The sequence below is a fragment of the Scyliorhinus torazame genome, chromosome 12 (assembly GCF_047496885.1).
Source record: "Scyliorhinus torazame isolate Kashiwa2021f chromosome 12, sScyTor2.1, whole genome shotgun sequence".
Taxonomy (NCBI): domain Eukaryota; kingdom Metazoa; phylum Chordata; class Chondrichthyes; order Carcharhiniformes; family Scyliorhinidae; genus Scyliorhinus; species Scyliorhinus torazame.
This window is the reverse complement of record NC_092718.1, coordinates 210,581,242-210,593,736: the sequence shown is the minus strand read 5'-3', so window position 1 is coordinate 210,593,736 and position 12,495 is coordinate 210,581,242. Positions and strand designations below refer to the sequence as shown.

General features: G+C 52.6%; 1 protein-coding gene across 1 annotated transcript in view; it reads left to right on the top strand.

Annotated features, from left to right (window-relative positions):
- The window catches only part of LOC140386944 (multidrug and toxin extrusion protein 1-like), a 63,176-nt gene that overhangs the window by 42,402 nt on the left and 8,279 nt on the right, over positions 1-12,495 (top strand). The window contains exon 14 of the mRNA XM_072469861.1: positions 9,582-9,714. Coding sequence (XP_072325962.1) covers positions 9,582-9,714 — 133 coding nt within the window. The remainder of the gene's footprint in view (positions 1-9,581; positions 9,715-12,495) is intronic.

The following is a 12,495-nucleotide window of genomic DNA, read 5'->3' as shown; positions in this document are numbered from 1 at the left end:
CCAGTAGACAGCTTGCCGGGCCCTGCGTCTGCACTTTTCTACGCCCAGGTGTCCCTCATGAATCTGCCGCACACCATGCTCTGGAGACGTAGCGGGATGACGATCCTGTCCAGCTTGAGCAGGATGCCGTCGATCAGCTTCAGGTCGTCCTTGACGTTGTAGAATTGAGGGCTTTGCCCTTTCTGCCAGCCATTGCTGAGGTTGTGGATGACTCGCTGCAACAGGGGGTCTTCGGCCGTCTCTTCTCGGATGAGAACAATCTACTCATCTGTTGCTGGGAGAGTGGTTGCACACAGTTGTACCTGCAATTCAATGTTCTGGATGATCTCCAGTGGTTCACTGGGTGAGTTGACGGAGCGGGACAATGCATCGGCGATGATGAGCTTCTTGCCAGGTGTGTACACCAAATTGAAATCATACCTCCGGAGTTTGAGCAGAATTCTCCGCAAACGAGGCGTCATGTCGTTCAGGTCCTTTTGGATGATGTGGACCAGAGGCCTATGATCCGTCTCAACAGTAAATGTTGGCAAGTCGTAGACATAATCATGAAATTTGAGGATGCTGGTGTGAAGATCTAAACACTCCTTCTCAATCTGCGCATATCTGGTCTCAGTGGGTGTCATTGCCCGTGACGCGTATGCTACTGGTACCCAAGATGATGTTTCGTCTCTTTGAAGCAACACCGCCCCAATGCCATCCTGACTCGCATCTGTGGATATCTTGGTGTCTCGGTCTGGGTCAAAGAATGCAAGGACAGGTGCAGTGGTGAGCTTGGCTTTCAGCTCCAGCCACTCTGTTCGGTGCTCCGCCTTCCACTCAAAGGCGGTTGATTTTTTTCACCAGGTTGCGTAGGGCTGTGGCGTGTGTGGCCAAATTCGGGATGAACTTGCCAAGAAAATTGACCATTCCCAGGAAGCGCAGTACTGCCTTCTTGTCCTCGGAGACCTTTATTGCCTCGATGGCTTTAATTTTGTCTGTGTCCGGGCGCACACCGTGTTGCGAAATCTGATCGCCCAGGAACTTCAGCGTGGATGTCCCAAAACAGCACTTGGACCTGTTCAGCTTGTGGCCATGTTCATGTATGCTTCGGAATACCTTCTTGAGTCGCGACACATGTTCCTCTGGGGTTGTGGACCAGATTATGATATTGTCAACGTAGACACGGACCCCTTCTATTCCCTCCATCATCTGTTCCATGATGCGATGGAAAATCTCTGATGCCGAGATGATGCCAAATGGCATTTGGTTGTTGCAGAATCTGCCAAAAGGCGTGTTGAAGGTGCAGAGCCTTCTGCTGGATGCTTCAAGTTGGATTTGCCAAAATCCTTGGGATGCGTCCAATTTTGTGAAGAAGTTCGCGTGTGCCATCTCACGCGTGATTTCTTCCCTCTTCAGGATGGGGTAATGTTCCCGCATCATGTTTTTGTTTAGATCCTTGGGGTCAATGCAGATGCGCAGGTCCCCCGAAGGCTTCTTTACGCACACCATCGAGCTGACCCAGTCGGTTGGTTCAGTGACCTTGGAGATGATGCGTTTTTGTTGTAGACTCGTGAGCTCTGCCTTCAGGCACTCTCTCAGTGGAGCATGGACTCGTTGTGGTGCGTGGACCACTGGCCTGGCATCAGGCCGCAGTAGAATCTTGTACTCGTACGGCAGCGTGCCCATCCCGCTAAATACATCTGGGTACTGGGTTAGGATGGCGTCGATGCTGGCTTGAAGATCCGAATGGGACGGCGTCGTGGTGTAGACCCTTTGAATGAGGTTCAGTTGCTTGCAGGCGTGCGCACCTAGCAGGGACACCCTGTCTGGTTTAACAATCTTGAAGAGTAAGCTTGCTTGTGTGTGTCGGCTGGACACCTGCAGATGGCAGGACCCCAGTGCCTTGATTGCGTTTCCATTGTAGTCCAGGAGTTTGCAGGCAGCTGGAAGGATTGTGGGGGGCTTCTTGATTCTCTTGATGTCCACCTGCAAAATCAGGTTGGTGGAGGCACCTGTGTCCAGTTTGAACTGGATGGGGCAGTGGTTGACCTTCATCACTGCTCGCCATTCGTCCTCGGAATCCACGGCCAGGATTGATTGGACTCGCGATGTGTCCGGTGTGGCGTATTCGCACTTTGTAATAATGCCCACTCGGTAAGTGTTGTCCAGGTATTCATCATCTGGATCCGTCGCGCTGCCTGGATCAGAGTCATGCATTCGGTGTTGCACACTTCTGATGCGCCGCTGTCGGAATTGGGAGCGCTGGTTCCTGACTGGTGGTGCAGATCTGCACAGGGCTGCATAGTGGCTTGGTTTCCCACAGTTTAAACAGCATTTGCCTCTTGCAGGGCAGTTTTTTTTAAAAATGGGCGGTGCCGCAGTTCGCACACGTCATGACGCCGGCGTCATGACGCTCAGTGCGCCGTTGTGCATGCACGGTGCGGTTCTCGGACATCTGCACCTGCGCAGTGCGGTTTTCGGCCACTTTGTGTTCCTGATCGCATTGCGCATGCGTTAGGCCCCGGGAAGAGCGCGCAAAATGGCCGCTTTCGTCAATGTGGAGGTGCTGCATCCGGGAGACGGCCTGAACACTCTCCACCTCGTGGGAGGCTTGTTTTTCACTTTCTGCCGTTTTGTACTGTGAATAGGGATTTTTAGAGTGCTCATGCACAGTACACGTTTCAATCGCCACTGGCAGGGTCATGTGCTTGATTTTCAACAATTGCTCTCGCAGAGGATCAGAGTGGACTCCAAAAACGATTTGGTCTCTGATCATGGAGTCAGTGATATCACCGAAGTTGCAGGATTGCGCTAGCAGTCTAGGGTTAGTTAGATAGGAGTTGAAGGATTCGTCTTTACCTTGCATCCTCTGCTTGAAGATGTAGCGCTCCAAGATTTCGTTGGTGTCCACCTCGCAGTGGCTGTTGAATTTGTCCAGGATGGTTTGGTACTTTGTTTTGTCCTGCCCTTCGGAAAAGTGAAAGGAGTAGAAGGTCTCTATCGCATGGTCACCCGCAGTGGTGAGTAGAAGAGCTATCTTCTGAGCATCGGTCGCACCATTGAGATTGGATGCTTCCATGTATAGTTGAAATTTCTGCTTGAATGATCGCCAGTTGGCACTAAGATTGCCGATGGTCCTGAGCTGATGAGGAACCTGAATCTTGTCCATTGTGCCTGTATTCAGTAGCTGGTTGTCGCGGATCTTGCTGAGTTAAACTAAATAGATTGAACACTTACTCCTGGTATCATGTTGTGTTATGCTGCTTTGGATAACACAGGCTGCTACTAGATGCAGTCTTTACTAAAGGATGCTCCAGACTCTGAACGTGTTTATTGAACTATTAACACAGTTCTCAAATGAGTTCGACTCTCTGCTAATCTAACTGCAGTAACTCAGTCTAACTGTACCAGCTTGCTCTAAGCCTGGGGTGTGAGGCTGCTGATCAACCCTGTCTAACTCTCTAGATGTCTGTCTGTGGAAAGAGGCAGGGTGTGAGTGCCTCATCCCTTTTATAGTGTTTATGTCATGCCCCCTTGTGGTGATGCAACCTCTGAGTGTCCTGACTGCCCATTGGTTGTGTCCTATTCTGAGTCTTCATTGGTTGCATGTTTGCATATCATGACAATGTCGACATGCAAACACAATATCTACTACGAGTTAAACTGTACCTATCAGCTACAATAACCTACACTAAACTTCAGGGCGACCGGCACTGTGCAAATGGATAATGCCTTTATCTGGATTTCACTTGGCTGGTTCGAAGAAAGTGGCCCTGTCTCTGCTGGGCTCACCCGTCAGGTAGCGATCGTTGGTCTTGAACTTAGCTGGCTGTTCCTGCTGCAATTGGGCTGGCACAGGCCGGATCCAAGAGAGACAGAGCACATGGCTGTGCTCCCTTTTATCCCTCTGGGATTTTGTGCTCTTTGGGGCGGCCCTTAACCTTGGACCCAATAGTTCGACAGGGCTCTGATCACTGTCTTCGATTTCGGCCAATAAAGGGGCGGGTGCCTTGGTAGCCGGGTGGGTCCTTAACGGTCATTGACTTTGGCAGTTGTGCTTTCTGAGTAAGGGGAGTGGCGCTGATCAGTCTGTGGCTGTACCGGTTGCTTGATTGGAGTTCTATTGTCCTGGGAAAATGGGCCATTAGAATGCAAACGAACGGGGGTTTCGATCAGGCTTGGTTATCTGTGTTTCAGATACACATAGGCTCTGTATCTGTCTGAGTCCTGGGTTGGCCATAATTCCCATGGTCCTTTGCAGGTGGCAATCTTAGATGGCTACAGACCAGATTAACTTAACTGAGCGCCTTAACCCACTGACCAGCCATAACCCACTGACCATCCATAACCCACTGACCAGCTCCCCAACCCGACTACCCTCTCCCCCAAACAACTATCCCGTCACTTGACTGCGCGTTCCATCCCAACTACAGCTTTGACGCTGACTACACCCGACCACAGGACTAACCCACCCCACTGCATCCTGACCACCCCACTACACCCTGACCATAGGACTACCCCACGCCACTACACCCTGACCACCTCACTACAACCTGACCACCCCACTGCACCTTGACCACCCCACTGCACTGACTACACCCTCACCACCCCACTACACCCTGACCACCCCACGACACCTTGATCACCCCACTTCACCCTGACCACAGGACTACCCCACCCCACTTCACCCTGACCACCCCACTACACCTTGACCACCCCACTACACCCTGACTACACCCTGACCACCCCACTACACCCTGACTACACCCTGACCACCCCACTACACCCTGACCACTCCACGACACCTTGGTCACCCCACTTCACCCTGACCACGCCACTACACCTTGACCACCCCACTACACCCTGACTACACCCTGACCACCCCACTACACCCTGACTACACCTTGACCACCCCACTACACCCTGACTACACCCTGACCACCCCACTACACCCTGACTACACCTTGACCACCCCACTACACCCTGACTACACCCTGACCACCCCACTACACCCTGACTGATGTGTTGGGTGTTCTGGATCACAAGCAGGTCACCAACACTTGAAGTGGTGCAACTCTATTTTGTTACAAAGTTAACTATTTAAACATACTTGAACTGTGGGTAAATACGACACCAGCTTTAACTATAGACCTTTGCCTAGTCCTAACCAGTTGATGCACTCAGCACATGGTGAATGTCTGTGTTGCAGGCTGGGAGCTCTGTGCTCCTAGCTAGCTGCTACTCGAATGAGCGGGAACTCTGATGCCCCCTGTCTTTATAGTGCGTGTGCTCTCACTGGTGATTGGCTGCGATGTTGTGTATGTTGATTGGTCCCACTGTGTGTCCATCAGTGTGTGTCTGCACCATGATATACTGGTGTATATTATGACACTGACTACACCCTGACCACCCCACTACACCCTGACCACCCCTCTCCACCATAACCACCCCACTACACCTTGAACAACCCATGACACCCTGACCACCCCACTACACCCTGACCACCCCACTGCACCCTGACCACCCCACTACACCATAACCACCCCACTACACCCTGACCACCCTGCTACACCCTGACCACCCCACTACACGTTGACCAACCCGCTACACCCTGGCCACCCCACTACACCCTGACCACCCCACTACACCCTGACCACCCCACTACACCTTGACCACCACACTGCACCCTGACCACCCTACTACCCTGACCACCCCGCTACACCCTGACCACCCCACTACACCTTGACCACCCAAATACACACTGACCACCCCACAACACCCTGACAACCCCACTACACCCTGACCACCCCACTACACCCTGACCACCCAACTACACCCTGACCACCCCACTGCACCCTGACCACCCCACTACACCATAACCACCCCACTACACCCTGACCACCCCACTACACCCTGACCACCCCACTACACCCTGACCACCCCGCTACACCCTGACCACCCCACTACACGTTGACCAACCCGCTACACCCTGGCCACCCCACTACACCCTGACCACCCCACTACACCCTGACCACCCCACTACACCTTGACCACCCCACTGCACCCTGACCACCCTACTACCCTGACCACCCCGCTACACCCTGACCACCCCACTACACCTTGACCACCCAAATACACCCTGACCACCCCACAACACCCTGACAACCCCACTACACCCTGACCACCCCACTACACCCTGACCACCCAACTACACCCTGACCACCCAAATACAGCCTGACCACCCAAATATAGCCTGACCAGTTCACTACACCCTGACCACTCCACTACACCCTGACCACTCCACTACACCATGACCACCCAAATACAGCCTGACCACCCCACTGCACCCTGACCACCCCACTACACCTTGACCACCCCACTACACCTTGACCACCCAAATACAGCCTGACCACCCCACTGCACCCTGACCACTCCACTACACCATGACCACCCAAATACAGCCTGACCACCCAAATACAGCCTGACCAACCCACTGCACCCTGACCACTCCACTACACCTTGACCACCCAAATACAGCCTGACCACCCCACTGCACCCTGACCACCCCACTACACCCTGACCACCCCACTACACCCTGACCACCCCACTACACCCTGACCACCCAACTACACCCTGACCAACCAAATACAGCCTGACCACCCACATATAGCCTGACCACCCCACTGCACCCTGACCACTCCGCTACACCTTGACCACCCAAATACAGCCTGACCACCCCACTACACCCTGACCACCCCACTACACCATGACCACCCAACTACACCCTGACCACCCAACTACACCCTGACCACCCAAATACAGCCTGACCACCCCACTACACCCTGACCACCCCACTACACCATGACCACCCAACTACACCCTGACCACCCAACTACACCCTGACCACCCAAATACAGCCTGACCACCCAAATACAGCCTGACCACCTAAATACAGCCTGACCACCCAAATATAGACTGACCACTTCACTACACCCTGACCACTCCACCACACCCTGACCACCCCACCACACCTTGACCACCCAAATACAGCCTGACCACCCCACTGCACCCTGACCACCCCACTACACCCTGACCAACCAACTACACCCTGACCACCCAAATACAGCCTGACCACCCAAATATAGCCTGACCACTTCACTACACCCTGACCACTCCACTACACCCTGACCACTCCACTACACCCTGACCACCCCACTACACCTTGACCACCCAAATACAGCCTGACCACCCAAATACAGCCTGACCACCCAAATATAGCCTGACCACCCAAATATAGCCTGACCACTTCACTACACCCTGACCACTCCACTACACCCTGACCACTCCACTACACCCTGACCACCCCACTACACCTTGACCACCCAAATACAGCCTGACCACCCCACTGCACCCTGACCACCCCACTGCACCCTGACCACCCAAATACAGCCTGACCACTTCACTACACCCTGACCACCCCACTACACCTTGACCACCCAAATACAGCCTGACCACCCCACTACCCTGACCACCCCACTACACCCTGACCACCCCACTACACCCTGACCACCCCACTGCACCCTGACCACCCCACTACACCTTGACCACCCAAATACAGCCTGACCACTCCACTACACGTTGACCAACCCGCTACACCCTGACCACCCTACTACCCTGACAACGCCACTACACCCTGACGACCCCGTTACACCCTGACCACCCAACTACACCTTGACCACCCACATACAGCCTGACCACCCAAATATAGCCTGACCACCCAACTACACCCTGACCACCCAAATACAGCCTGACCACCCAAATATTGCCTGACCACCCAACTACACCCTGACCACCCCACTACACCCTGACCACTCCACTACACCATGACCACCCCACTGCACCCTGACCACCCCACTACACCTTGACCACCCCGCTACACCCTGACCACCCCACTACACCCTGACCACCCCACTACATCCTGACCATAATAATAATAATCTTTATTGCCTTGGTTTACAGGGTGGAGGACTCTCTTACCATTCCAACAGTAACAGGTAATGCAGAGATAATAGAAAGGGAGGAACCTAGAAAAATCATCATCAATAGGGAAAATGTACTAAACAAACTAATCGGATCGAAGGCAGACAAGTCCCCATGGTCCTAGGGTCTCAAAGGAAGTGGCAGTGGAGATAGTGGATCCATTGGTTATAATATTCCTAAATTCCCTGGATGTGGGAAAGGTTCCAGTGGATTGGAAAAATGCTAATGTTGCCCTTATTCCAAAAGGGAGGGAAAATAGGAAACTATCGACCAGTTAGTTTAACATCTGTCATTGTAAAATAGTTAGAATCCATTATTAAGGAAGTAAAAACAGAATATTTGGGAAGTCAAAACGCTATCCATCAGAGTCAGCGTGGTTTTCTGACGGGTAAATCATGTGTGACTAATTTGCTAGAACTCTTCAAAGATGTAACAAGCCAAGTAGATAATGGGGATCTTGTAGATGTAGTATATCTGGACTTCCACAAGGTATTTGATTAGGTGCCCCTCAAAAGGTAAATGCCCAAGATAAGATCACATGGGGTTAGGGGTAATTTATTTTCTTGGATAGAAGACTGGCTAACTCACAGAAGTCAGAGAGTCGGGATAAATGGATTTTTTTCTGGATGGCAAGATGTAACTAGCCGGGTGCCACAGGGGTTGGTCCTCAGGCAGGTAATAAGGAAGGCAAATGGAATTTTGGCCTTTATAGCTAAAGGAATAGAGTGCAAAAGTAGGGAAGTGTTTCTGCAACTGTACTGGGCAGCAGGGCGGCACAGTGGTTAGCACTGCTGCCTCACAGCGTGAAGGACCTGGGTTCAATTCCAACCTCGGGCGACTGTGCGGGGTCTGCACGCTCTCCCTGTGTCTGCGTGGGTTTCGTCCGGGTGCTCCGGTTTGTAATGGGCTGAAGGGTTATGGAGAGCAGGCAGGAAAGTGTTGAGGCTGCCATGAGATCAGCCATCATCATATTGAATGGCGGAGAGGGCTCAAGAGGCTTAATGCCTCCTCCTGCTCCTAGTTGCCATGTCCTTATCGCTGTGTCTGTATGTAGATGAACGTCATTGTTGTTCGCAGTAAACCACATTGTTATATAAAGTGATGCCACGCACTTTAACAGTATCAAAAAAATACTGTCTTGAAAGCTCCAATTGTCCCTCCGCATTTGTAGCATTTGGGGGGAGATCCCATCAGTGGCTGGGATTTCCTGATCCCATCAGTGGCGGGGATTATCGTGGGCGGGACTGGAAAATTTGCAGAGAGACCGAAAGCCAATTGGATTTCCTATCCCGCCTGCGACGATGCCCATCCCGCCGGCACGTGTGCGTTTCGATTCAGAAAAGAGGTTTTCTTTGTTACCTTTGATGATGGCAAAACACGGAGGTGAGTTGACCACATCCCCGATTCCAAACATAACATCGGTGGCTGTGTTCAAAGTGTTATCCACCGGATCTGAATTATTCGAGGACATGATAAGACACGAGGTTTTGTTTCCTTCCTGGGGAAGTTACAACAATTTGTTGTGTAATCTCTGTCATATATTCTGTTTGTCTATTCCACAGTGTGTATGTGGTGGAGTGCTAAGAGGAGCTGGGAAACAGAAACTGGGGGCTATCGGTAACCTGGTCGGATATTACCTCATTGGGTTTCCCATTGGAATCTCACTGATGTTTGCTGCCAAACTTGGTGTATTGGGTAGGAACTTAAATACTTTCCTTTCTTCTTTACTGACAACTATGACCCCTGTGCCCCAGTCGCTCTCTTTCAAAGCATTGAAGATACCATTCCTTCTCAAGATGACCGAAAACAAAATGTGTACTTAGGTGGAAGCTTCGTCTCTGGGGTCCAACTCGGGTCTGACCTGTCCACGTGCAGTTTTGGAGCCAATGACGACCCATCCTCACTCTGCACCGTTAGACAGGGCAACCTTCCTTCCATGGTCATTTTTCATCGCTAACCAGAGACACTGGGATATTGGCGGGAGGAGTGCTGCCCTCAGCCATGGGTCACGTCCAACTTTGCTGCATGAACGGATCATTGGATATTCACCAACAACAGCATCCCTGGCTGAATTCTTCATCGCCTGAATACAGGCCAAAATTGGACAGGCACCTCCATGAAAGTGGACACCAGCCATCTGATATAGATGAAAGGTTTTGACAGAGGAATAGAAGTGGAAGGGGAACCCAACTGTCATGATATCCACATTAGCATATCATGGTGCAATCACACACACACACTGAAGTGGCAGCCATCGCAGCCATGCAGCAGCCGTCAGACAAGAAGGCAGTGCTGCGCTTTCTCGGGATGGTCAACTTCCTGGGGAAGTTTATTCCCAACCTTGCCTCGCACACAACGGCTCTTCGCCACCTGGTCAAGAAGGCAACAGAATTCCAGTGGCTGCCCGCACACCAGAGTGAATGGGAGGAGCTCAAGGTCAAGCTCACCACCGCCCTGGTACTGGCGTTTTTCGATACCACGCGGGAAACAAAGATCTCAACTGACGCCAGCCAGTCTGGCATTGGGGCGGTACTCCTGCAACAGAACGACACTGCATCATGGGCCCCGGTCGCCTATGCCTCGCGGGCCATGCCACCCACAGAACAGCGCCATGCACAGATTGAGAAGGAGTGCCTAGGCCTGTTGACTGGCATCGACAAGTTTCACGATTATGTATATGGTCTTCCGCAGTTCACTGTGGAGACCGACCATCGCCCCCTGGTCGGCATCATTCAGAAGGACCTCAACGATATGACCCCTCGCCTCCAGCGCATTCTGCTCAAGCTCCAGAGGTACGACTTCCAACTTGTCTACACCCCAGGGAAGGACCTCATCATCGCGGATGCTCTGTCCAGGGCGGTAAACACACCGCCCGAATCGGAGGGGTTCGTTTGTCAGGTCGACGCACAAGTAGCCTTCACATCGGCCAATCTGCCGGCTACTGACGCACGTCTGGCCCACATTCGCCGTGAGACTGCGGCTGACCCCCTTCTACAGCGTGTAATGCGCCACATGACGGACGGGTGGCTCAAGGGGCAGTGCCCACAATTCTACAATGTCCGGGACGACTTGGCCGTCATTGATGGTGTCCTCCTGAAGTTGGACCGGATTGTGATCCCACACAGCATGCACCGGCTTGTCCTCGAACAACTGCACAAAGGCCATCTCGGGGTTGAAAAGTGCAGGCGGAGGGCCCGAGAAGTGGTGTACTGGCCGGGCATCAGCGACGACATCGCCAACATGGTGCTCAACTGCCCCACCTGCCAAAGGTTTCAACCGCCGCAGCCCCCTGAGACGCTTCAGCCTCATGAGTTGGTCACGTCCCCCTGGGCGAAGGTGGGTGTGGACCTCTTTCATGCGCTCGGCAGGGACTACATTATTCTGATTGACTATTTTTCAAATTATCCGGTGGTCAGACGCCTGCACGACTTGACATCATCAGCTGTCATCCGGGCATGCAAAGAAACCTTCGTTCGCCATGGAATTCCGCTCACCGTCATGTCTGACAACGGGCCTTGTTTTGCGAGCCAAGAATGGTCTTTCTTTGCCACTTCATACAACTTCACGCACGTAACGTCCAGTCCTTTGCATCCCCAGTCGAATGGCAAGGCGGAAAAGGGCGTCCACATTGTGAAGCGGCTCCTCTGCAAGGCTTCTGATGCCGGATCTGACTTCTGTTTAGCACTGCTGGCCTATCGCTCGGCCCCACTGTCCATGGGCCTCTCGCCAGCCCAGCTGTTGATGGGTCGCACCCTCAGGACCACTGTGCCGTCCATTGATGTTCCTGAACCCGACCATGCTCCAGTAATGCGAAGGATGCAACAGCAGCGTGCTCAGCAGAAGATGGCACATGACGCTCGGGCAACTGATCTTCCTGCCCTGGCGCCTGGAGACAACGTCCGCATACACCTACCGGAGGGTGGCTGGTCGGCAACCGCCGAGGTTCTCTGCCGCGTCATTCCTGGTTCGCATGCCTGCTGGCTCCATTCGCCGACGTAATCGGCGGGCCCTACGGCTGATTCCGCGCTCGCTACGAGATCATGCACCGGTGCCACGCCCTCCTGTTGTCCCTGATGTCGGCTTTGTTGAGCTTCCTGCCACTCTGCCTATTCCTCTCTCGCCCGTGGCCAGGCCCATTCCTCAGCCGGCGGACCCTGACCCACCCGTGAGGCGGTCAACCCGAATTTGTCGCCCACCTGTTGACTTGACTTATGAGCCTGTTAGCACATTGGACTCACTGAATTGTTTTACAGTACTGTTAACGTGTTTCTTTCCTGTCATTCCAGAAGTTCTCTCTCGTCGTTTGATGATTGCACTTGTTTTATTATTGGTACAACCTCGTTGCTCTGTTGCACCTGACACCTTCCTCTGTATATAGTTTAGCCTCATGTACATGTTGTAAATATTGCACACACATACTCAGAAGCACTCAGTACACACTAATATTTATTAGCATGTAGGCACATATCCTTGTGA